Source organism: Onychostruthus taczanowskii, unplaced genomic scaffold (assembly GCF_017590055.1).
Source record: "Onychostruthus taczanowskii isolate IOZ18803 unplaced genomic scaffold, ASM1759005v1 scaffold24, whole genome shotgun sequence".
NCBI classification, from domain to species: Eukaryota; Metazoa; Chordata; class Aves; order Passeriformes; family Passeridae; genus Onychostruthus; species Onychostruthus taczanowskii.
Genome location: NW_024499684.1, coordinates 10631291 through 10658693, shown reverse-complemented (window position 1 = coordinate 10658693; position 27403 = coordinate 10631291). Strand labels below are relative to the sequence as shown.

Sequence of the window (27403 nt, the reverse complement as noted above, 5' to 3'; positions counted from 1 at the left end):
GGGGAAAGTGCAACACAATGGAGTTCCTTACTTAATATTGTTATCCGGAGCACTGCAAGAGGGAAAATGGGGGAAAAAAGAGAAAACTAAACCCAACAAAGTAAGAAACAAGGCTTTCAAGTTCTGGACTCTTAATAAGGGTGTGGCCATCAAGTAATTACACTTTTAATAGGTCACTGCAGTGGAAGAAACTCTTCCAGTTGGGTAAGTTCCTAATCCATCATTAAAAAAGACGACAGGCATTAATCAAAGTGTATGAAGTCACATGGGGGGAGCAACTCCAAGAACTTGCTCTTGCTGAGAGGATGGGGCAATCACTCCTGCTTTCATCAACATTTCATGCGTGTTTCCACACTTCTCAGGACGACAGTGAGAAGCAGAGCCTTCACGTCCTTCCCCACCCACCCCACTGATAAAGCTGTCGAACGCAGATTACCAGCTGCTCAAGAGCTCATGTGAAATGAGTTGGTGGATTAATTAGCAGAAGGGCAGAGCTCTGAAGATGGATAGATGCTCTGCTTCACAAGGTGTATTGATTGAAGGTCCCCAGCCAGCACCACAGGACTGTCATAATCCACTGTGAATGTACAGCTCACTGCCAGCTCCTGAACGAGCAGCTAAATCTGGGTCACTTGGCTCAGTGCAGGGACACCTGGACCACACTCCCTCCCCCCTAATCAGACAGCCATTTAAGAGCCCATTCCTTTAGTAGAAATACATGGACTTAGACCTGAACAGACTTGCAACATGCATGGGGAATACTCCTTCATCTGCTGGTCCACATCAGGGCAATGAAAAAGTAGGGAAGGCTAAATGAGCCTTTCCCCAGGCTGCACACATCTGATGACTGCAATCACCAAACAGTAATTTAATTTCTTTTTCAAAGTCAGCATGTAATCTGAGCTTTGACCACTACCTAGATCCACATTGAAATTCAGCCCTCACTTCTACCCCAAAAAGCCACTATCACTGAGGTGAAACATCTCATTTAAGCTTGCTAGTAGCGCTCTTGCCTTCATCTCTGCTGGAGCAACCTACTACCTACGTTCAAACCTCGTTTCAAAAGGCTGCTTTTTGTAGTTGAAAGGACAGCATCAAACACTCTGGCTTCTTGCAGCTGCGTTAGATAATTCTTTGTACCATACGTATCAAAAGAGAACGTCTTTTCATATCTCCTTCAAAGGACCCTCTTCCAGAACAGCTAGCAAAAATCCAAGCCAGCATTTTCTTGCCCTGAGAAATGCAAAGTAGAACTGACCAAGAGTTTCCTTACCTAAAGGGAATTGAAAATAAATATTGTGTGTAGTGCAATAGGAGAAACAAGGACATAAAACAAGTGCGAAGTACAGAAGAGCATCACTCCACAGGCTGATGACTAAGAAATGCAATTTCAACCTCACTTAGAAGAAATACCTCACCCTTTTATGCATAAACAAATGAAAATCTGGTTGTGACTGAACCTATCACATCTTTACCCCACTTAACACAATTTTCTGAACGAAGTTATTAATGTCAGTTCTCGACAAATTTTACCAGAAAAGGCTTTTAAAATATAAGGGACATAACCTTATAGTGATCTGTGGTTGTATGGCATCTTTTTCCAGATGAGAGCACAAGGGCTGTGCTGCTTTGCTGGCAGCAGTAGCTGGGAGGGTTTTTTTAGTTGCATTTGCAGCTAGATTGTATCTGAGATCAAAGCAGTTCCTCAGATTAAAAAGAAAAATAAAAAAAACCCACACTATTTTAATGCTCTTAGCTTTTGGTATAAAGTCTCTCTTTTTTTTGCTTAAAAAAAATATTTAAGTCCTTGCTTTTATTCAGGTAGCATAGGGCAGGACACTATTCACTGCACCTACTGCAAGTGCCAGCAGGAGAGGAAGGCAAATATTGAACATCTTTAAGATAACAATATTCTCCACTGTAAAAATCTCAACTCTAGAGCCCCAAACCAAAACAGCTGGCCTTACAGCTCCAGCAGTGCTGTGTCCTGAGCTATGAAGTCTCTAGAGATTGAACAATCAAGCCAGTGCCACCAAAGATCAAGAGCTGGGCTTCAGGCTTCAAGCTTCTGCCTTTTTTTTTGTTAAGAAAAGAAATGTTCTGAGAGCAAAGTGTTAAACAAAAAACCCCAAAACACCAAACCAACAACAAAACTCTGCAATAAAACAACCCCATCCCCTTCAACAAAACCCCAACCAACACACAGGGCTGACCCTAGCTGGTGACACACTGGGGTTCCCATACCAGCTGCAAGAGGAGAAGGACACAGAAAATGACAGCCTCACACTCCATGGGTCTGAGCAAGGAGCACCACCTGCACCTGCATGGCCCTGCATGCCAAACCTCACAGAAACCCAGGGATGCTGGAGAAAGCCAAGGGAAGCACTGAGGCAATGCTAATGCCCACCTCAGGTTTTACTCCAGTGCTCCTGCTAGGCCCAAAAAAGAGCCACCCGTTCATCATGCATATCTCTACGTGACTGGTTTTTGCAAGGCATTTTAGTCTCCTGGGATTTAGTGGTATTACTGAGGGTTAAATTCCCACCACACCCTCTCAGAGCAACCAAGATAAATGTCTCCCTTCTATGTGACACATCACGCCCTGCAGAGGACTCGGGTCACTTTGTTCTTGCACAAGCCTGTGTATGTATTACAGGATAAAGTCACTATGGGCAGGGGGACCAAAGGCAGTGAAGGGATGCTGTGTCCTTACCGTCCATGTTGCTGACTTTGCTGTGCTGGACTGTTGAAATGATACATCGAAGCTGTGAGGTCCTGGGTAGTCTGTGTTGGAAGGGATGGCTGGGGAGGGAGAGAGGGCGTCAAAAGTCGAGCTGGGCTGGGCGTAGGGCGAGGGGGCCGTGACGCTGTTCTGCGCGTGCTCCGTGTTGTAAGGGCTGGTGGAGGAAGAGCCATTCTGGATCTGCTGGTCCATGCTGTTCAGGAGCCCCAGGTTCGTGTACTGTGGCTGCAGGCAAAGAGATGCACAGGAGCGTTAGAGGAGCTGCATCAGCACAGGCTGGCCAGACATGGCACAGCCTCCACCATGGAGGATGCACAGCATCATCTCAGCATCACTGCTCCTGTCACACCAGGAGGGAGATTTGCAAAGGATATCCCCCTCTTTACACTGGTGACTGAAACAGAAAGGAGCATAGCTTCTCAGTCACACACACTGGATCAACAGCAGAGGTGAGAAACAGCCTGTGCATAACCAGGAGGTGATTTGCAGGGCAGAAAGCCATCACAGAGCGACAGGCTCGCTATGTCTAGCAACACAGTCAGACCTTTCCAAAGGTACTGCTGGCTTTTATCAGGTTTCAGCAGGTTCACTACAGTGCAACTGGCTCTAACTTGTACAAGGCTACACCATCTTCAACAGTCTGATGCTCTACACAAAGGCTGTGGATCTGATCCCACTACAGAGGATGACTCCAGGACCTCTAACTCAGGTGGTAACTGTGCTGAAATGTGACTCACTGGAAAAACGGCCAGGTGCCACTGTCTGCACCTTGCCTTCAACTCCCAGTGACCAGTCACAGATGGTGGTGGAGAATTAAAGTTCTCATCAAGTAGAATGGAAACAGACAGCATGGAAGGCTTCTTCTCTTAAGAAGTATCAGTTTTAAAGTTAACTGCTGGTAGTTAACTACCTATGCATAAGTGCTGCTTAGCACTTTAAAAGCCTTCAAGTACAAACAATATATGAAACAACTGGAAGACATCAAAACTACAAACCTCTGAGAGCAGAGTACAGAAAGGGCAAAGGTTGGATTAAAGAGAGGTCAACAGAAAAAAATACATCTAATACCTAAACTCCATGTGTAGCCATGGTCCCACACCTCAAAGAGAGGGGAACGCAGTTTAGAAGAAGGTGACAAGAATAAGCAAATCCTTTTAATGTCATCATGTAATGTGACAGTTGATGACAACTTTTCAGCCTGGAAAAAAGACTTTGAGAAGAAAGGTGGAACTCGGCATGATTGAAGGTCATAAATTCCTAGACGACATGGAAAAAGAGCAAACACAAAATTAATTTTCATGTTCTCTTAAAAGAGGAGTTGGGGAACAAGCAAACATCTTGAGCAGAATTTTGGCTTAGACACACAGATATTCTTCACAAAAGACTTATGCTTCACAAAACCCACCAATAAACATGGATTTTTTTGCCAAAAAATATCACAATACTAAAAGCCGAAGTTCAAAAAGGCAGGAGACAAATTCTGCTTGAGAAAAATCCATCAAAACAAGCATATCTGATTTTTAAAATTCTGAACTACCAACACTTGGAAGCTGGGAAAGTATTCTGGAGAAAGTTACACAACTGCCACACGTTTTTAATCCTTGGAAGAACATGGCACTGGCCAGAGTGACAGGGCAGCAGGCAAGTGGGATTCAGTCAGGTATGCTGGGTTCACAGCCTCATCCCTGTGTGTGTCCCAAGGGCACTAACTCTGCTCATCTCAGGGCAAGCAGCATCACGAAGGTTTGTGGTGCCCATTCCCAGCAGCTCTGGGCTCAGCCAAGAACATGCAGCAGTAAAGGCACCTGGTTCTGCTGTTAGCTGCTGACACAGAAGGGACTCAGGCTCCTTCTCTCATCCAAAGCTCCAAGCAGCTCATGTCCCTCAACATCCTATAGCTCCAGTCCAACCCAGAGGGATCAAGCTCACCTATCTGTCAGTAGTTCAGCTACTCTGCTCACAACTTCTCTCATCTTTCCAACAGTTATTCCCCTTCTTATCAGCCACGAAGCAAAGGCTCCCTGAGTCAGAGCACCAACCACAAGATCCACAACAAAAAGCTCTCTCAATACTGGGAATCCCAGCAGCCCTACTGAAGCTTTGAGTAGCACAACACTCCTCCAAAGACCTGAAAGGGAAGGGCACAACCTATCTGCTGAGCTCTCCTGGCAACTTTGGCTAAGTTAACATTTAACATCCAGCTTTACCACTCACTTCAGCCTTTCACAGAAGAAAACAGGATGGTCCCTTTGCAAAGATGACGTGTCTTTCATGTGCCCAAAAACTTCACATTCTCAGCTGTACTTCAGAATGGAATTAGAGAAATTTAATCTGCCCACTGCAGCTTTCCCTTAGGTTTCTATTTCACTAGAAGAAGCTAATAATTTCTGGGGGTTTTATTAAACACTCAAAGTGATGCTAGTGCTCTGGGATCTTCAGTGAGGCACATGGGACCTTCTGGAGATGGATTCGCTTGCTGCTAGGAGCTGTGCTGTGAAGGGGAACAGCACAGAAAACTTGATTTTGGAAGCTGGGACAGGCTGCAGAGAGAAGGGAGAGGTGGTTCCCTCCCTGGCTCTGTCAGCGACTTGCTGTGTCCTTGGGCAAGGCACCTCTCCTCCCCCTCCACCCTCACCCTACTGCAGGCAGCAAGGTCTGCAGGGCAGGGATTGCTCCTCACCGTGTAAAAAGCCCTGCACTTAATGGGCCTCCTTTGTCTCAAGCCTGCAGGCAGCAGAGTAATAAAAGCAATTATATATTGAGTCCTAATCCTGGGTGAACCAGTGTCTCAGGTTAGTCATTTGCCCTCCTTGCCTCAGTTTCCCCCTCTGGAGCAGTGTGGATGTTATTAGTGCCCAGCACCCTGTTAGATGGGAGAGCTTGTATTTAATTGGACTCAAAGCTAAATAGTTGATGGGGGAGAGAGCAATCCAGACTGGTTCTTCTTCTCCAAAAGGAGATTGCAGCTTTGGCAGCACAGATGACAGTTATGTCTCATCTCCTGCAGGCTATTCACTCAACCAAGACCTATTTAACGGACTTTTGGTACACGTCTTCCCTCAAGGCTAATTCCGTATGGAAAGAGCCAGAATTCTGACGTGCTGTACCAGGAAGAGTCTTGGACCTGATCAATAATTTTGCATTTCATCAAAAAACAACCCTCCAGCCCCAGAATATCCTAGTGAGACCTGAAGACTTCTCAAAAATGTAGAAGTATCATTCAATTGTTTCATTCCTCACGGAGATTATAATCAGACACACTCCCTAACCAGCAAATGATGAGAAGACAGCTGTGATGAAAACAGTCTCCTACACCAGCTCAGACACACAGACAGCGGAACAATAGTGTTTCAGCTTTCACTTAAAAACTATTTCTCTAATCCCAGGCCACTTAAGCTAATGGGGAAAGATGGCCAAACGAGCGGTCAGTGTTAACAAGACAGCACAGCCTGGAAATGCTGAAGGTGCTGCCTGGGATCCAATTAAACAAAAATAATAAAATAAGTGCCCCATTAAAATGTAAGATATCCTTCAGATATTCCAAGATCCTTTTCATTCCTTTCAGTCCAGGGACCATCTGTCTAAATGTTATCGGCGGAGCAGCCATTCCAGTGCATTTATACACTCGCATGCCACAGCCGAATGCCGTGTCCCCATTTGCTCTTTAAATAACTATTAATCTCCTTGCACTTATCCTCATGCTGACACAAGCAGCTGTTGGACTCCCCTTCTGCTGCTTCGAGTCCCGCCAGCCTTTCACCTTCCCTGGCCCCTGGGTCCCCTCCCCAGGCAGGTGCTCCATCCCTGAGACAAAGCCACCAGGTTTGCACAGCCCAGCACTAAGCCCGGTCTCCAAGCCAGGCGCGGAGTTGTTTGCGCTCAAGGGGTCAACACCTGAACTGCTTGCAAGGTTTTGGAGGAATCTGATAAGGCTCGGGGAGGCACACGCCTTCTGACAACAGGACAATTAGAGGGGCAGCAGGCCCGGGGAAGGCACACGCAGGAATTCACCCCCTTGGCCCTTTGGGTGGGGAGAACAAAGAGAGGCTGCAGACTGTCTGCAAGGTATTGCCCCTCAGGAGGGGGCTGCAGGGCGTGTGTTTGCACACACACCGCTTCCTTTCACCGTCCACAGAAAGGAACACAACAGCATTTCATCCAGAAATTAATTCTTGGCTGGTTGGGAGCCCAGAATTTAACACATGCTCATATTTTGCTGTGGGGTTGTTTTAAATGACTGAAATGTAGCCCGACCACTGATTCCTGAAATAAAGAGAAAGCTATTTGGTGGAAAGAAAGGAATTGCATCTAAAGCTGAAAGAACAGATTATCTAATTGTCAGAGCCTTCGTTTGCTATTTTGTTCCCTCCACCGAGTTTCTGAAACTATTAATATCACTGAACCATTATAAAAACCTTCAGGCAAGTCTAACAGCAAATAATTAGAGAGCTACAATTAGATCTTAGACCATGTATTTCGGAACATCATTTCAACAACGCATCTTGAACTATCAGTTTCGCTTCCTATATCCCATCAGCTTCACTTTCGGGTTCTCATGCTAACTCATGCTTGTGGGTTGGGAGAAACATAGTTCTGCTGGAGGGGCTGCTGAATGAAAACCAGACTGAAAGCTGGGGATGGTTTAAGCGGGGTTCTGCCGCCGGGAGGGTGGCTCTGCCCCGGGCACAGCAGAGCCGGCAGCCGGCGGCTCCGGGGCACTTGCCACCAGAGGGCAATGAAAATGCTCCGGCACGGCAGAGCCGGAGAAGATGCCCCAGCCCACCCTAACCAGGACCCTTCTCACCCTGCCCTGCAGCAAGAAACCAGCCCTGGATCTCCGGCCTAAAGCCCATTGTGTAAATTAATAAGGTTATGAGAAAGATCTGCAAAAAGACCCTCTCCGTTGGAAAGGAAGTAACTAATGCAAGTCATGAAAAGCTCTGAAGGGGACTTCCACGCCAAAAATCCCCTAAAATACACAGCTCCAGCTATTAACTACCCAATTAACAGCATTTCAGAGAGTTGAGAGTTTCTCCACTTGAGAAAATAGACCAAAAGTTACCATCTTCAGGTGTAGAATACCTAGATGCCTCCACCCCTATCAAAACCCTTCTCCCTAATACCAAAGAACGAGCATTACCATACACACCTACTGACTGCATTTTGATTCTCACCACTGGGTCTACGCAGCTCAAGACCAGTGTCCAACTACTCACAAGCCGTGCAAAACAGCTGGTGCTTATTCTCCAAAGACAGGAGATGATGAAACTAATAAACTACCGTGGTTATTAGCAACAAGAAGATTTGCACAGCACTTTGGAAATCCTGTGCTTTGTCCTTAACCACACCACAATGATGCACTAGGGCTACCTCTTGTAGGACTAGTAAGCAACTTAGAGCAATATTTCAGTGCTGGCCCAGGGAAACATTCAGATTCCTGCTGGAGAACAGCTATGTTAAAAGCAGCAGGAGAAATGTTTCCTATCCCAATTAGATTACAGACACCTCAAATATATCCAGAAATATTGAAATCCACCTAAGTTTTCGAACCTTCCTAGCAAAGGATTTTAGTAGGTGGAAATAAGTCCCTTAAGCTCAACAGAAAGGCTTCTATCACAATTATTAACCAAGATATTGCTGACTGCCAGCTGCTCTGATGGCAGCTGATACAATACCCCATGTCAGCACTCTGCTTGTGCCATGACAGGGCAGTGCCAAGAAATAAAGGGCTCCACCCATGGCCCTCAGCTAAGATCAGGGCTGAAGCAGAGATAGCTCAATCATCGCAATGAAAGCTGTGATTTGGTTTGCCCCTCTAGTGTGTTTTCTCATATAAAAAACCTCAAACAAACAAAAAAACAACCAAAAAACAAATTTAAAAAAAAAAAGAGTGAGAGAAAGACTGAAAAACTTCAAACTTAATTTGGACACTGCTCTGGTCCCCTTCAAGCTATCAGGGGAAGAAGTGCACAGCTCATTTCAACACCAGTTCGGCCACACTCCCTCCAGCTCCAGTTCTAAAATGGAAACAAATCCTGTGGGTCTATTTTGCAGAGGCTTTTCCACACAGCTACTGTGCAGCTGAGTGCACCAAGCACTTGGAAACCCTCAGATAAAATGATAATGTGCACCATACACTCAATGTGAAAAGCAAGGGAACAAGTAACTTTGGTTGAACCAAAGATACCAACAGTTATCAAGATTGATTTGTTCTAGTATGGTGCCTGGAAACCTATCTGATTTGAGTAATCCCACTCTTGGGTCATTGCTTTTTCCAGGAAGAGAGGAGGCTATTTCCCATCCCAGTGGTATAACAGGTTCCCAGTGCAGTGGAGGGCACTGGATTAAAAGAAGCCTTGGAGTCAATCACTCCTGTCCTGGATATTAGACCTGCTGCAGCACAACCAAACAGCCTTTCCTAAACTCAATTCCACCTGTAAGCAGGGAGCAGAAATATTTCTGCACATTTCCTCCTGTACTATTAAGAAAGGAAGAATCTATTTGAGATCTGCATAGCTGTGCAATATGTACAATTTTGAGAAACTAAATTCAAGACAAATAAAGGAAAAAAAAATTCTTCTTCCAAGAAGAACAAAAACCAAAACCTCATGAGTGACACACACAATCCTTCTGCACAGGTATTTCATGTTAAGTAGTTAGATAAACCCAGGAGTTGCCTGGACAGCTTCCAATACCACCTAAACACATAGGGAAAGCCTAAAGAAGACACTCCAGTTCAATCAGCTGGGGAGGAGAAAAAACCAAACCCCTACAACCAACCCCTACTCTCTTCCCCTCAAAAAAACCCACCACTACATGACCGACTCAAATCATACCACTACGTTTTCAAGCTTTAAAAACTTGACTGCTCTGCTCACTTTACCAGAGCATCCCTTCCATCCCCTATGGCGCATTCGGTGAACAGTACACCACAGAAGCTGAACAGGAGAAATCAGTGCACATCAAACACACACAGAATCACACTTGATAAACAATCTGGCTTGTGCACTGGAGGAGGCAGAAGAGTCTGTGCCATTTTCACTGGGATGAGCTAGTCCAGCGGGCACACAGTGCCACATCTACACCCTTTAGGTTCACAGACGCAGCACAATTTTAAGAGCCATACCCTGTACAGCTGCAGGTCACATTTCACTGAGCCACAGGACTGATGAACACAGCAGAACTTCATGTTCAAGTTAGAGTCCACATATGCAAGTATTTGTGGGCTCAGAGAATGAGACAAGTTAACAAAAAGCAACGTGAGGGCGAGTTCCTGTCTACCCACAAGAGCTGTAAGCTTTGGAGTTGTCTTCTTCCCCCCAGCTGTAATAGTTTTCTGTTTTAGCAAAACTTTTGAGTTTTGCCCCTTGGTTAATTCATTTAACTCAGCAAGAAGTGTTTTTCAGCCAGGAGCAGGGTGTCTTTTAAAACAAGTACAGCCCAAAGCAGGAATGCCTGTAATTCCTGACTCCCACCACCTGCCACAGGTTCACGTGAAAGACCTTGTCTAATTCAAGGATTATCAGAATGACAGGGCATCCCACTTCACAGAAATATTAAGGCTGGACACCCTACACTGTGTAAGTACGTCTAAATATTTTCCAGTGCATATAAAAATAATACCCCTGATCTCCCTAGAGCAGCATTTTAGGCTCTTAAAAAAAAATTCTAAATTGGGCTCTTGCAAAAAGTTCTACTTGCATAGAAAGCAACGGTGTTTCTGAAAGTCAGATCGTTTTAGTTTTTAGACTATAAAGCTTTCATAAAACAAAAAATCCCTTTCAGAAATATAAACCACTTTCATTAGAGTATCTCAGCTATGCTCAGTTATTTTGAAAATTCAGACAGTTTAAAACAGGAAAGTCCAAGACCCACCCCCACTGCACACAGTCATTTCTTGATCCTGAGCTTGTGCTCTGCAATTTATTTTACATGTAATTTCAAAACACACATACAAAAAAGAGAAGGCAGTGAAAAAAAAGTAAATCGTACAATATCTTCTCTATGAAATGCATGAAATCACAAGACATTACAACTCCATCATCTTAAAATAAAATGATTAATAACCCAAACACTCAGCTTCCTAAAACTGAAAGAGAAGCCAAGAGTTTCCTATGCTCTCCTATTACCAGCTGGACAACACAACATCAACAAAGATCTGAAGAGCCATAAAGTACAGACAAATAGGAAAAGCACCCCCACACGCTCCCAGGAGATGTAAACATAACTGAAGACAAAGACCTGCATCAGAAAAACCAGAAAAAGATGCCAAAATCTTGGCGAGGCTTTTTTTGCCTGATTTCAGTGGCTGAGAACAACTGTAAGATCCCAGCTCAGACAGCTGCCCAGAAATCCTGTGTGCTGATTTTGGACAATAATGCTGAAAAGTTGGATTAAAAAAAAATAGAACTTTAAACATTAAGAGGAACCAATTAAAACACAAATGGGGAGCTGGGGAGGAAAAGCAGGGGCTGGAGAGGAAAACTCCAGTAGTTGATTAAAGCTGCCTTGTTTCTTAAACTCTTTACTGGACAGTAACCATTGATGTTATCAGTCATCTCAGACATGCAGCATTTTATTGTGTTGAGAGGGCAGCTTAGGCTGGACAGGATATCTGTGTGTCATCCACAGTGAAAGGCTGCAGGCTCAGTAACCACCAAAGTATGGCCAAAGGGCACAGGGACAGTGAATAACCAGGGTCAGAATAGAACTGAATTGAAAGTTAGCTTTCAATAGAAAGGAATTGAAGTTAGCTCCCAAATTCATCATTATGCTCAATAAAATCCAAATGCATCATCTTTTAGACATGAAAGTAAAATACTCCAGCTAGGTAGCATTTTAGTCAGAACAAGAAATTCAGATCATCTGCAAGTTAAATAAGTCAAGCAGTTAAACACACAGGGAAAAAAAAAAAAAAAAAAAGAGAAAAAAAAAAGCCACACACATAAACCCCCCACGCCCACTCTTTGAAGCATGGTGCAACTATGGAATATAAGAATTCATAAGAAGAGTTATAGGAGGGCAAAGGGCAGATTAAAACAAGTTAGAGCAAGCAGAGGAAAAGGGTTACACAGCAGCATCAGAGTCCTTATAGATTAAAAGGAAGATCTACTGGATTTTCTGATGTATTTGGCCATTTCTTCTGTCCAAATCAAGCAAGAAAACTCCTGGATGGTGTTCCCAAAAGCCTGGACACCAAAGAGCAGACTGAAAAGCCTTCAAGGTTGAGGGGGAGTCAAGAGGACTGGATGCCAAATTCTGATTAGATCCCAACTGCAGAGAACAAAAGGAGGCAGGGCTTTGCCTTCCAACACTATTTTTTGCACAAAAGCAGCTCCTGGGCTGCACCAAGCTGACACTGCCTGAGCCCAAGGATCTGCTGGGGTTCAGTGCAGCAGGATACACACAACCAGGAGACCCTCCTACCCACCCTGCCTCTCTAGCTCACATCAGAAACAGCTTCACAGCACTGCTGCAGCCTACTCAGAGGTGAGCAGGAACCTCATGTGGTGTTTTCCAAAGATGCCAGGCTGTGCATAAAAGAAACACAAAAGCTGGTCTTTGAAAGAGGGGGGTGTGAGTGTGCACAGACACAACACACATGCAAAGGCACTGCTTCTTCCACAGTGACTTCACTCCATCAGCTTTACAAACATCACAAACATTTTCCCCAACTATTTAAATCACTTGGCCACATACGCTGCACATGCAGGATTCCCAGTGGGCTCTCTGGCATGGGGTTTCCAATGTCTAAGAGCAAAACTTAACTCAGTTTTCAGTACTTTCCTCCCTGTCCAGTACGACTGGCTGCAGCAAACACCAGGACACATGGTGCCATGGTCACTTATGCAAGGCTCAGCTTCAGAGAGGAATTACATTTGAGGAATTCAGCTGCACAGACCTTTCCCTGTGCAGACAGAAAGGTGTTCCAGATTTCTGAGTAACAATATACCTACTAATTTCCATCTGACACCACATTCAACTCCCTGCCCCTCCAACTTGAACATTCACAATTTCTTTCAGACACAAAACACAGTGGCCTGACCAAGGCTCATCTCAACAACTTTCCCACTTTAGCATCAAGCAGTAGTTTCCTGTTTTCAGAGTACTGGTGACACCTAGCCAGGGCACATTCTGGTTTCCTTTAAAAGAACTTCTTGCATATTTTCCTGCTGCTGAAAGAAGGTGGAGGGAGATTTACTCATCTATTCAGTCCCAGTCAATCACCACCAGCACTCCTGAGGGAGCCAGTCCTTTGACTATGGATGAAATGCAGAACAGAACTGCAGCCCTGAGAAACCACAGTAAAGGCTTGCAGAGGCTACTGAGAATCTGAGAGACATAACTTACATCTGCAGAATACAAATTTTACAGAGCACTTAGTCAGAAATTTTTTTTTGAGCCATCGCTCTCCAAAAAAGACTTTCATGATTCCCAAAGACTCCATGACATTACCTAAAAAAGCTAAAACAAACAGGCAAAATGATTAAATACACTTTTCAGTCATTTCCCATCCAGTTGCTGACTCAATGCTTCTGCTGGCATCCACCTATTCCTATTGTTCTGTTCCCCTTGACTCCTGAGGCTCTAGCCCTGTGCATCATCCCCTGACACAGCTGGACCACTGCTCTGTGGCACAGGGATTTCTGCCTCAGCAGCACAGCCCAGAAGCCCAGCACCTCCTCCCCTCTCCCCAAAGCTGGCAAGATTCTTTTTATTTACTTCCTAGATGTGGATTAAAACTGAAAGATTCATATCTGCTGAGACACAATCCATCCCTTTCATTCCCAGACACTACCCCACCATAAAATATTTCCCCTTCCCTCCCTAAACTGTGCGTTTCCTCCCACTTTCTTGCCCTTGGTAAAAACATTCATCTTCTTGCCATCTTGAGGAAGTTGGACTCATCTCAAATTTCACCAGGTCCCCTTGTATACCACTTCCCAAAGTCCTTGGGGGGAAGTTTAATCCGGATCCAAACTCTGGAATCCATCCCAAGAGGCTGCTGGGCTCCAATCAATGCATTAATTTTCAAGCGTGCTCAGCCTTGCCACTTGGGTCCACTTCCAAAGTGAGCGGACGACTGAGCACAAGCCCAGAAATACATCACAGCTCAAGCCATCCACTCAAGATACTAACACACATGTCCTGGTTAAAACACTGCTCCTTTAGCTGTTCCACTAAGGTCCCAAGTGAAACAGCAGCAGCAAGGGATTTGTAAAAATACAAGATATCATTGAGCATTCTTGGATCAACTTCCAGGTGACCCAATTCTAGTACAAATTAAAAAACAAAATCTCCCATGTTTATGTTGCTTGCTTGTTCATGGAGCGGATAACAATGGTCAGTAATTTCAAATAAAATCACCAAATTTAAATTCGAGTTTCCAAAGAGGATCCACGTTTACTTTGCCAACACCAAGGACCCAAACCTTTCCTGTGTCTTATCTGAGACTTCCTGAACAGTTGTTTCTTACTGGGTTTGCTCCTTATATTAGTAGCCTTACAGAGGTAAAACCCCAAACACCTTAAATGCCATCCTGTTCTTTGTTCCTTGCCCCAGCAGCTAAGCTAACCCTGGACAGCCTCTTATAGGCTCTCCTTTAGAAGAGAGACAATATTCTCAGCTAGGACCCAGTGTATTTATACAAAACAGTACCGAGAAACATAGGGATGAACCTTTCTTGCCAGTAACTCACAGCCAAATCATCACTTGCAAAGCCTTATATGTTCTGGGCTGCTATACAAAAAGCTTTATGCCATGGTCTGCTCCTACTGAAAAGCAGCTCTTTAATCCATCTGACAATTACAGCCTCTTCTCTCAGCACAGCAAAGTCCTGATGGGAAGCTCTGGGAGACTGAAAACTGGAAGATTTCTCAGAAATAATTTAGTACTGTAACTGAAGAAGACAAAACAAAACAGGGAGATTTTTAAGAACAGCAAGTTTATTCATTGGAGAGACCCACCCACATGTCTGACCATGGCTGAGCTCATGTGTCACTCTAAAGATCACAGCCTTGGAGAGCTGACAGGGGACTGCAAGGATCATGGCACTGAGACAGCAGAGAATCCAGAAAACACGTGCAAGGGGAAAAAAAGTCGAACCTTAACACCCTTGGAGAGTAATTATTTTCCTCTTAATTCTACTTGATACCAAAAGTGACTTAATACTAATCCAGGCCAAGTGGCACAAAGAGCTTTGAGCTCACTTCTCTGCTGGAGAGGATGGAGTGAGTGCTGCTGTTAGAGTACAAGAAGCTCCTCTCCTTTCTGATGATTTATGCAACCTAGCTTTAAAAGAGTTGCATTCATTTTATTGCCTACTCTGCACATTCTCAAGAGGCGTTGGAGGCAGTGCCAGAAAAATAACAGGGTTTAACAATGTCTAGCACAAATCCATCGGTGCAAGAGCTCCTTTCTGAAGCGTTTCCAGATTTTTTTTTCAGTGGGAACATTTTGTAAATAGAATTTAAAATTTGCCTTGAGCCAGGCAACACCCGCTTTTATTCAGCCCTTCACGATAATGAAATAAGTAGTTTCTCCACTAGTTATAACTAATGCCTTCCAGAGGAAAAAGTGCAAAGCAAATGGTTTACACCCTCTCACATCCCACATCCACAACTTTCCTGTTGCAGATGCCATGTCTTCTTCATAGATCTACTGAAGCTTCTGTCTCACAGTAAACAGAGATGCAACTGGAAATAAACCCTTCCACAGAGTTTATGCCTTCCACAAGGCATAAACTTGAGAAATACAAACAAAAAGGTTGCCACCCGATGGGCTGAAACACAAGGTAGAAAAAGTTCCTTTCTGGTGTTTCTCTATGCCCAGGGAGAAAAAAAGAAAGCAATTTCATTCAACTTAAAGCCACTAGCTTGTTATTTAAAACAAAGCAGGTAAAAAGAAAGAAAAATAGCTCCTGAGGGAGCTAGGCAATAGCATAACTGGGCTCATGTTGGAATAAATCAGAGAGATCGGGTGTTGGTGACACTGTTGAAGATTCAAATCAGACCAATAAAAATAACAATTCAAAACAGCAATTCTAGTCCCCAAGGAAAAAACATTACCAGACCATGAAGATATATATATATATATGGATAATTTCATTGCGTCTCAACCAAGGTCAACTTACAGCAAACCAAATGGATCATCTGTTGCAACCACTTCAAGACGTAAAACATCCTGACCACACTGCAATGGCAGCTTTTTTTCATCTCTCACACTGAAAAACTATATTTTCATACTAGAAAATATTTAGAATTTTTTTTTTTTTTTGCCAAATCAAACAAGAAACTGAGGAGATCATCCGTCCCTGATTTCACAGTGCTTACTAACCTTTCTTTTGACCATGGAAAATTGTAAAACGGAGCTGCCATTTCTAATCTGATGTCAAGTGTGATTACGTGACTGACAAACCCCAGAGCATGTACATAACTGAGCAGTACCAACACTTCACACACAGCCAGGCTGTCCTGATTTCTGCACAAACACTGCACAGTTAAAGCAGTGCAGATGGTCAAATGTCAGCAGGTTTCATTTTTGTGTGATATTTTATTCTTTCCATCCACATGCAGGTTACAATCTGCTGAGGTCTCGTTCCTCCACCTAAACAAGGCGAGAATTTCTCCAGGCAAAATCCCCAATTCGCCGCTCAACATGGGGGTCACATTGCCCGTACTACCACAAGAAATTTTTGGTGCCCTACAACAGAACAAAAGGCCACCCATGGCACAACAAACCCACTGCAGCGATGGGGTAGATTTTTGCTGGAAGCACGCTCAACTCTTGCCCTTCCCTGTGTTTCTCCTGCAGCATGATCCCCTTGATTCAGCCAGGAGGGAGATCGGCACATGGCAAGAGGCAGGTCTCAGCTTCCCACTACCCATCTCTCTGGTCTATCTAACCCTCTTCCCTGGCAAAACCAAAGAGAGCAGTAGCATCCACTTAGTCTCTCCAAACCAAAGATGAACTCATTTCCAACCTTAGGGTTTTCTACCTCAGATTAAACTTTTGCAACTGGAATGCAGCTTGAAAACCTCTTGGAAAAAAAGAACCTGGTTATATATAGGGCCTCTGCAGTCTTGCAGAAGACCTTTGCAGCTCAAGGATAAGACACATGCCTCTCAAGCCTGCACAGATGTCATCACATCACAGAACCTTTAATCCCCTAAGTGCAATTACAGCAAAATCGAAGGACGAATGCACAAGAAGCGTAGCTGGAATTGCAGGGATACCATCAAGAAACACAACCTCCAATGCATCTCCCTATTTCTTGCTCCTAATGACAGACTGTGCTCAAACATGTGGGGTGTTGATACCATTTAAATAAAAGAGAGGCCACTGGAAGGCATGGAGCTCGCATCTGAATCCTGCACAGCTCAGAAAGAGATTTCCTTCCCCAGGGATTGGGAATTGCTTGCCTGCTCAGAGCCAGCAAAACTCCAAGACAGCATCACAAATAGGAAAGCAGGAGAGACGGTCAGGTTCAGCCAAAGCCTTCTTCCTTGAGAAAAAAAAAAATCAGGCTTTATATAGCATCTATCCAAGTGTTTTCATCTTGGGGTAGGACAAGATGTGGGGTTCAGAGGGTAATGCACAGATAATCCTTTCTTCCTGGTACCTCTGGGAAGGAAGCAGATGGGCTGCTCTTCTGGGCAGTGACCAGGCAGCATCCCTTAGAGATTGCTTCCTTTACCCCAGGTTTGGCTGAGGGCCACAGAGAAGGGGCAGCAAGAGGGAAAGAGCCTTTGTCAAATGCAGTCATGATGACTATACCATGTGGCAAAATCAGCCAAGGAAAGCCACGGCTTTGTCCTCTTGTAGTTCTCGGCCAAATCCAAGCTGACAACAAGGATGGTAAACCCAGGACACACTTTTACTGCACATAAATTAAGCTGATGCTCCAAGTTATCAGTTATAGCTCAACTCCCAGACTCTTTAACCTTAAACTAAGGTTTGCTGAACCAATATCCCAGATAGGCACAAGAAATGTTTCTCTCATTGAGGAGGTCCAGCTCCCTCAAGACATCCTTCCAAGCCAGCCCAGAGCCCAACGTGCCTGCTCCTACAAAGAAAGGACTCACACCCAGGGCACTGCAGCTCAAACACACACATGTGAATTATTATTTAAAAGCTAAGAGGGAAAAGAAAAACAAAACCGAAATGCACCCTTCTGAAGAGGCTATCCTAACCCTCAAAGATATTTGCAGTCATATGTATATAGCTCTTCTTAATTTTCAGCGTGAAGGAATGCTGCCAAAAACCCATAAAGCAGTGCACAAGTTCTTTTAGTATAAAACTATTTCCCCCCCCACCCCTCCCAAAACGATGATAAAAATCTTAACGGAAAGAGATTCTTTAATTTGTCTCCCACAAAGAGCAGGAAGATCTTTGGGAAGAATGACGGATATAATCAAAAGTCATGGCACATATTTCTTATCAGTGTTTGAACAAGATGTGTTTATTCTTTTGGCAATGATTTAATTTGATTTTAGCAAGCACTCCAAACTCTGCATCATCACCCAGCCAAACTGCAGATGAACCCAGAGTCCTTAGAGGGAATCTCTATTACTCTCATCTCCCCTCAGAAGGACATAGGAAAGTTGGACAAGACCAGAAAAACTTGCAGGTTCTCTTCTTCACATCCAATTTTGTGCATGCTTCCTCACAAACATTTGTACACAACACAAAATTCCACATGTGGAGATGAGGCAGGAAGATACACTGACATCCAAAGGGTTCCTATTCATCAGTACCTCATCATCCTATTAATAACTACCCAAAGTCTCTCTCCTTTTCACATCTCCTACTTGTAAGCACACAAGAACAGATCTCCAGGGTCATCAAATCCAGTGCTCTACCAACAAAGAGCTTGATTGTTCTTACAGCTGACCCAGATCAAATGCTGGGATAGATTAAGCTGAAAAAGTGGTTCAAACAGGTTCCACCTCCAGCCTCTCAGGGCAGTGATTCACTTTAACACCCTTCTCCCCTCTCTCCTCTCTTCCCAAGCAGATTTGACCCATTTGGAAGGAACCCATGGCGTTGGGCACCACACTCGCAGGCATGGGTGGCCCACGGCCGTGGGCGATGGTGCGAGCTCGCCACCCTGACCACACAGCCTGCACTGGGGCTTGTGCAACGGCCCGTTCCCAGGCTGGGAATGCATTCCCAGGCTGGGAATGCATTCCCAGGGCTGAAGGCACCACAGAGCTTGGCATCTGCCAGCACGCAGCCAACATCCTGGGGTGGCAGGGCACAGCACCCCAAGAAACAGGCTTGGGATGAGAGAGGAATCCCTGCTCTTCAGCTTGAAACTTGATTGTAATATGGGGGAATTATTTCCTCTGCTTAAATAAGGTCCATTTCTAAACCCAGAAGCTAGTCTATACTAAGTTTTTCATGAGTTGCTATGTCTGCCTTGTGACCAACCCAGCAACAGCTCTAAAATCTGAACTGCAATTACCAGTGACAACAAAGCGCTGCTTCTATTTGCACATTGAGAACTTTATTTTTTTCTTCTTTTCTGAGGAATTCATGCCAAAGTCTACTTCTTGTTTGCAAGCTTAAGATGGGCGAGGTTCATCATCACCAATATATTTTAATTGAGCATTAACAAGTCTCCCTCTCTTTTGAAACAAGTCATTAGTGAGGCTGCTCTTCCTCAGAAACGAAGCCAAGTCAATGCTAATTGGGTTTTCCTTCCCCAGAGTACAATGCTTCACTGGATGAACTAAGTCAGTGCACCTTGTTCAAATCCAAGGAGGTAAGAGGGAGAGTGAGGGGAGGGGGAAAAAACAAAAATAAATCAGAGCTGAAGCCTTTTAAAAACCTTCCCTGACAGCAACAGTGACGAGTGGCATTTCAGCAGAGCGAGAACGCTGCTGAGCGCATCGCTTCTGACAGATGAGCCCAGCCAGTCAACCATAGGGACTCCACAGCCCCACCGCTGCTGTTCAGCGAAAGTTGATCAGATAGCAGCAGACAAATAACACCAAGCAAACACTCCAAGAAGTGCTCTCTCCACACTTAAGAGTTTATAATTAACCGAGGGAAAAAAACCAAAAGTCACCCATTTGGGTTTCCTGCATGCAGGCGGCAGAGGAACCAGGCGCACGCGGGGTTTGGGCTCCCTGCAGACAGGGACGGGGAGAGCACGCTGGTTTCAGTTTACCTCCCGCTCTCCCCGAGTCACAGACCCGCCATCCCAGGCGTGCAAGCCTCGAGTAAACTTTCGACAGACGTCTCCTCGCCACCTGTCTCATCTCCTAGCTATGCTCTCGGCCTTTCAATTTCTATTTTGTTTTCTCTTCCAAGTGGCTGAGGTTCTGTCTGCTTTGGGGCTCGTACCCCGTGCCCTCCACTTGAAGCCTTTTCTTCAGGAATACACACGGGCGCACACACACACACACACAGAGCTTTGGCGGCTTTGCCACTCTGGCAAGTGTCAACACAGCTGCTGTCTCCGCTGGAATGTAAACCAATATTGTCGTTAGATCTCCCTCAACCCCTGGTAACTTCCTCCAAGATTTGCACAGCGTGTGGCAATCCTCTCCACGGCCACCTTTCAAAGCATCGACCCAAGCTAGTTAAAAGCAATTAAATAAATAATTTTAAAAAATTAAATCAAAGCTGCACCTGAAGTTTGCGTCCCACTCACACCCATGAAGTGCAAAGGGCTGTAGAAAATAAAATGCATCTATTGTACACACATTTATCCTCTACGAACACCCTGTGTAAAATACCTTGCTGCTGCAAGTTATGAGGCAAGCTATTAACAGCACTGAGTAAAAGAGCTGTTGGTGCGGACGCTAACACAGTATTTGCAGCGGAGAATCTTTGTTTGTAAAAAGCATATTATTTTGCTTTAAAAAGTAACCTAAGAAGGGATTTTTAACACATTTTTAGTTATTTCCTAGATACCATCCACTTGAAACCACAAGCAGTAATTTTGGCAATAAAAGACTCGTAAAAGAGTTATAATGCAGACAACACAGCTAGTATTCAGACTGCTACAGGAATGCAATCTGTGTGCATTGCCCACCATAAAAACTGCCTTGCCTTGCTTCTCCAATGAAAGAAAATTATGTTGGTTGATCAGGCTTCCCAAACAAATTCGCTGTCCCAAATGTAAAGATCTGAAGTTCACTCTCATTCAGCTATTTAGCCCAACAAACTCTGCTTTCCACTGTAAATTGCCAAAGTCTCACAAAAACAAGTGTATATTCCGCACCTAACCTCAGGGGTGAAGAAATTGCACATATTCACTAAAAATAAAAATACATTAGCGATATCACAGCTGAAACCTAGAGTCCTTACCTCGCTATACTGGGACTGGGCATTGTTTTCCAGGTACAACATGTTAGCAGTCAAATTGATCAACGCTGCTGTTCTTTCTTCTGGCTCCAGGATTTTGACAAATACCTCCCACCCCCTAGAAGACCCTAAAAATATGTGATGCTACTGTGGAGATAACAGGACTCAGAGTGTGCCTCTCTGCATAATTGAAGTTTCCCTTATATACCTATACTATAGGCAAGCAGGAGGAGGTGGGGCTCTCCTGCCTTACCTGTCCAATCTGTCAAAGTGCCACCTGGAGTCCTCCACTCCAATGGAGAGAGGCCTCTCCCAGCTCATTAAGTAGTTAGAATTCCTTATCACCAATCTCTAAAAAGCAAAGGGAAGGGAAGGGGGGCAGGGGGGGAATGGCCAAAAAAAGAGAAAAGAAAAAAAGAAAGAGACAGGCAGGGAAAAAGAAAGGAAACAATAACTTTCCCCCGTCACTTTTCTACAAGTTTAGGAACTCAAAAGAGAGCCATGGAACTGCTCTAAAGGAGCTGCTCCAAGAAACCTCTCCTATTTATTTTCTACAAAGATTCCAGAGCTGTTTTTTTGCTGCTACCAAGAACCAAAACGTTCATGAAGGGATCAAGATGCAATGCTCGACACCAGTGGTACCGTAATGCAGCCAAGTGTGTGGAGATTTGGGACAAACCCCCCAAGGAGCTTTCTGAGAATCAATCACTGGTTCCATGCACCAGAATCCAGCTACATTCTCCGTCACCTCTGTGTTCCCATCCAACTCACAGCCAACAGGTCCTGTGTTTGCAGGGCATCACTCCAGCTAGATTTTTTCCCCTCCTCTGCAGTTGCTTCGAACTTGCATCATGATTAAAAAACAAGCAAAAAAACCCCAACTCGTCCAAAGGGACTCACGGTGTATAAATTAATACATGGGAGAAGTTTTTGGGTGTCGCTCAGTAAAAACCACCTGGACAGGATGCCCACGGGAAACTTTTCAAAAGATAGGAAGAGCACTTAGCCGAGATCTGCAGGAGAGATCCCCGCTGTGATTTTACTCCGGGCAAGCAGACAAGCCCCCTGTCCTGTGCTGGTGTTCCCGGGGAGCCCCCGGAGCCGCGGGGTGCGAGCCCAGCGCTGCGCAGGCGGCAGCCCGAGCCCCCGAGGCTCCGCCGGGCGAGCGGGATGCGCGGCAGAACAAAAGGCAGCTGCTCCCGAAGCGCCAGGCGAAACAGAACACCTTCCCAAAGGGCTGGGGAGGGGGGGAGAGAGGAAACCAAGCATCCAAATCGGAGCGCGGCCCAGCCTAATGACAGCGCTCCGAACTTTATCCGAGGACCTGTCCTCACGCAGGGCTCTGCCGAAACGCCAGCGCTGCCAGGGAACACCGAGCCTCCCGCTGCGGCCGGCGAGCGACCGACCGCAGGGAGGGACAAGGGTCCCGGCAGGGCTGCCACCCTCACAGAGCCTCAGCAGCTCCCCGCTTCTGCCCCGGAGCTGCTGCCGCTCCTGCCACGCCTGGCCGCGGGCATCATTTCACTCCAGCCTCCCCGGGCACGCAGGGAGGGACTGGGCTCACGGCGGGATGGAAGCGAGCAGGCGGTGCTGCTCGCGGGGATGGCGGCTCCTGGGCTCACGGCAGCTCTGTAAATTAAAGGACACTGCAAGCTCACCAGCCTATTCCAGGCTGGAGCGGCCAGCACATTCCTAAGGCTGCCACTAATAAAACGGGGCAAAACCATCTTCGGGCAGGAAGCGAAACAAGAACAAACACAGAGCAAAGGATTACGGTGTCCACCTCCCCTGCAGCAGCCGCTTGCCACAAGAACTAGGGGTCTGACATAGCTCTCACCCTGCAAGCACAGCTCACTAAGGCTGCGAGCAGGTTAGAAAAAGGTTGGAAGCATTTCCAGTGCACCTTCCCAGCTCCTCCTCACCGAGCACAGTGCAAGGAGGCACTTCCGAGAACACACTGCAGAGAGGAGCATTGAGCCCTCCCGACCTACCACCGACAGCAATACCCCAGCTCGGGTCGGGGCCACCTGAGCTTCTCACACACCTTCAGTGCTCCTGAGCTACCCGCAAGAGCTGCCGAGCACACAGCCAGTTTGCCACAGCACAGGAACAACTCAACAGACCACTGCCGTGGCCCCTTGCCCTCCTCTCCATCTTCCCAGCACCACCTCAGACCAGGGACTGTGCCCGATGTACTTATCTGATCTCACCCGGGATGGGCACAAGCCAAAAAGCCACACCAGTGCTAATCTGGAGATCCAGGTGAAGTTTGCAGGGAGCAGCCACAGCACCGTTAGCCAAACAGGGCACTTTGCAGCACCACTGCAAAGCTTACACAGAGGTGGACATGGAGCAAGAATTCATGTCACCCATGGATCTCCTGTTGTCTAACAGTGAGGAAAAGTTATGCTGTGCTCAGATGACCATTTTGATCCCTAAATATTGTCAAGTTTTTCATACTGGCCCATGAGCTCAAAAACTATGGAGGGGAAGGAGACAGCAGGAGAAGGTATATACATAAATCTCCCAACCTCGGCAGGTCATTGTAAAATCCTCTTTCATAGCTATGCTCTGAAACTCAGAAGATCCTCCTTTTCCAGGTCATTAATGCAGGACTGTTGTGTGAGGTATCTGCCATCTTCTGCCCCACAGGTGGCTGGAGGTGGCTGTGGGTGAAGCAACACCCAGATACAGAGAGATACGTGGAAGTTTATCCAAAGAGATCTGCATGTCAAACACGAGGAGAGGTGTATATAGCATGAATAAATTGACATGTCAGCACAAATCCCTGCCCTCTGTACACACAGCCCCAACCTGGCTCAGTCTTTCAGATGCATTACCCTGCGTGGTCACCTTGAATCAGATGCTGGACAAGTGGCTTTTTGCACATCTGTCATCTACAAGGGACACAAAAGAGGACACCACCACACCACCAGGGGTGGCAGGAGGCAACAGAGCAGGCACCGGACACTGTGCCCACCAACGCTGCTGCAACCCAGGCACAGGTGTGTCCCTCTCCTCACCCCAGGGACCCAAACTTGGTTTCACTGGCTTCAGATCTAAATGCACTCTCTTCCTATGATGCTCCCCTGGCAGGTGCCATGCCCTGGATATGCACACTGGCACCAGTGGCACAAGTGAAAAGTAAAGGCTTGAACCTTTCTACCTTATCACAAGGAACAAAAGCTTCCAGATCCTCGTTTGATTCTCTCCTTTTGCAGGTACAAAATTTTCATATAGATGAGCCTACAACAACCTAATGGCAGCCAGGCAGCATCTCTTTGGGGTTCTCAGAGGAAAACTTGATTTCCTGAAATATCATACGCTTAAACGTCTGAGTCATAAAAGCAAAAGGACACCCCCACCCTCCCCACACTGCACACTCACTTTTCAGCTGTGGGACAGTGATAGTCATAATTTGTCTGAGACTTCTGGACAGGTCTGCAAGGGAATCATCAACTGTAATGATCTGAAGTCATGGCAAGACAATCTTTGTAAACAGAGATTATGCCTTATCATTCCAGTTAGCCTAATCAGAAAAAGCACACCGATTCAGGCAAAGGCCCTCCTTTCACACATTAATAAGAATGACTTCACACTGAAGGCAGACGAACAAGGTTTAATTCTGCTTTTAGAGTCCAAGAAGCTCTCCCCCACCCCAAACAGAAAAAGAATAAAGTAGAAAGCAAAGAAAACAAAGTGTCAAGAGAAAAGCATGGAAATTATGCTCTGGATGCTTAGTTGGATTGAAATGAAAAAAGTAGCTCAGCCTCAGGAAAGGAAGTCTTAAAGTAATTTACCTCCAATACTGTAGGAAACTAAAAATAATAATTGCTAGTTAGATTTGAAAGTTTCAGCTGCAACCCTCCCAGGTCTGACTCAGATATTCTAGAAAGCTTCTGGCAATGCTTTGTGGCTCCTGCTGGTATGCCGAAGAACAAAATAAAATGCAAACAAGACCCCAAAGTTTCCAAAATGAGCTGTCGGCCAACTCAAACTGCTGAGTCAGTGTCTTTGTTTGAATGCTCTTTCCCCATGCTCTTACATGGCTCATCCCAGCTCCTCTCACCACGGGCAAAGTTCTCAATAACCCTCTCTGGTCGTAAGGGAAGTGCGCAAAATTGTGACGATTAGAAATGTCATTACCACAACTGCAGTGTTAATTGGAGATTGTGTAATTTCGTGTAGAAGGGGGGTGTGTATGCACACCTGCCTGCCTGTTAGGCAGTTCATGCAGAATTTCCTGCAGATCAAATTAAAAAAATCTGCTCAGACCTCTCCACTCGTATAAAAATAGCATCTGGATTGACTGCGTCACCACAGACTGTGACATTCACTTAACTCAGAAATGTTTACAAATTAGGACTGAGATAACAGGAGGAGGAGGGAAAAAATAGAACATAGTTTTTGGTGGATTTTTTTTCCTGTTACCTCTGAATAATGCTGAATTCTCAAAAAACAAGCCTCTGCCAATTGTCTTTGACAGTCTTTCCAGTGCAGATCTTACAGGGACAGATGTGTACTCTGTGATAGCAGGAAGCCAGGTTAAAGAGGCAAAAGAAAATACTTAAAAAAAAAAAAGCGCAAAAATTAGCCTGCCTTTAAAAGTCATGCAGAGCTGATCTTCACTGCTCAAACTACAAGGAAGAGAGGAAAAAACAATGTGGTCCCTGAAACAGGGACTTTGCTCTTTTTTGTTTTTAATCCAACCATTTATGGCAAGACAGAACAAATAAAAAGAGATGAGGTATAAAAGGCAGCATCCTACTCGCTGCTAACTGGCTACAGCCTTGTGTGCATCCCAGCACTGCATGGTCCTGCAGCTGATCCATACACAGGAGAGGGACCAGGCATCCCCAGCTCCCAGAGAAACCTCTCTGCTGCACCTGGGAGCACAAACTGGAACCTCCTGGCTCCTCACCACTGACCCAGGGGCAGGTCTGTAGTCCAGAAATTTCTCTGAAACGCACTCAAATGTACAAACCTTCACGTTAGAAACATGCCCTGTCTGCAAGTGTTTCGTACTGAGGATCAATCCCTTCTTCCAGGGACTCCAAACTGCATTTTTTTTGCCAGCATTTTAAAAGGACAGGGTAAATAGCTGGACTTGCCAAAGGCAGGAGAGCCCAACTCCTAGCTCTGCCCATGGTGCAGGTGGGCTTCTCCTTCCCAAGGAACATGCCCTCCCCAAGGCAATCCCTGTCACAACAGCCCTGCCCTCCGACCCTGGGTAAACATCTGCGCACGCTGCTTATTTGAGCTCCTACAGTCTCGTTATCTCCCCCAGAACACCCCTAGGGTTAATTAGAGACTTAATGGCATCATGTCAAGAGATAACGCTACACGGTGGGGGAGCAGGGAGAGGGAAGGTGGAAAGAATTGTGAAACAAAACCAGTTCCCTTCACAACCCGCTGTGCAATATTGGTTTAGGAAGGGCGCACGCAGCCCCCGGGGCCTCTGCCCTCCAGCTGCCGAGCTCCATGTAATGAGAGAGACCAAGACACTCCTCCAGAGAGATCCAGCTCTCCAGCCAAGGTGATGCAAGGTCCCCACACCTTCCCCACTGTCTGCACAACCAAAAACCCTGTAACCCCAAGGGTCATTCCCACCGAAGTGCCAGCAGTGACATGACACAGTTGGTGTATGACATAGGAGGCAGACAAAACATACAGATAGTTCATCAAAAAGTGTTTCTGCTTATTCCTGGTGCACCTTTCACCTAATTTTCCCACTTTTACTGTACGCTAGTGATTCTTTTTAAAGGAATGTGCTTTCACTATGAAAGCTTAGAGGTAAAACCATATGGACACAGATCTTGGCAAGGCAGCACATAAGCTTGAAAAACTACCAGCCAGCAGATAACTTCACACTGCTGAATGCAAACGCACGGGTCAGCAGACACTCATGCATGTAGATGTGTCCAGAGGACTCTGGGGGATCAAGCCAGGACTCTGGTTGGAGTAACGACCCTCAACATTCAAACTGCATTTTTGCCTCATGAGGATCTTTGGATGCTCAGTACAGCATGATTGACCACCCCCAACCCCCCATATTTACAAAATATTTTCCAAAAGTTAAGAGGGGAAGTTACACAAGAAAAATCATGAAAATTACTCCTAATTGGCATAAACAGTCTCATCCCTCCAGCTGGAGGCAGGACAGGGTCATGGCACAATCCTGCACCCCGAGACCAAGGATTTTAGCCAGGGAAAGGGAGAAGGAGATAGCAACAGATTACAGAGCTTTTGTTTTCACTTAGAGAAAGGAGCAACTGTTGACAGACCAGAGCTGTTCTTGCACAAGCAGATGAGGGGAAAGTCCCTTATCTTATATAAACTACAGAC

General features: G+C 45.6%; 1 protein-coding gene across 9 annotated transcripts in view; it reads right to left on the bottom strand.

Moving 5' to 3' along the window:
- Positions 1–27403, bottom strand: part of TP63 (tumor protein p63) — a 101613-nt gene that overhangs the window by 46987 nt on the left and 27223 nt on the right. For 8 of the 9 annotated variants that reach the window (XM_041405801.1, XM_041405806.1, XM_041405802.1 and 5 more), the window contains one exon: positions 2714–2968. In XM_041405801.1, the coding sequence (XP_041261735.1) occupies positions 2714–2968 (255 nt within the window). Of the gene's footprint in view, positions 1–2713; positions 2969–19916; positions 19924–27403 lie in introns of those variants that run through there. The other variant, XM_041405808.1, reaches the window with a different exon arrangement.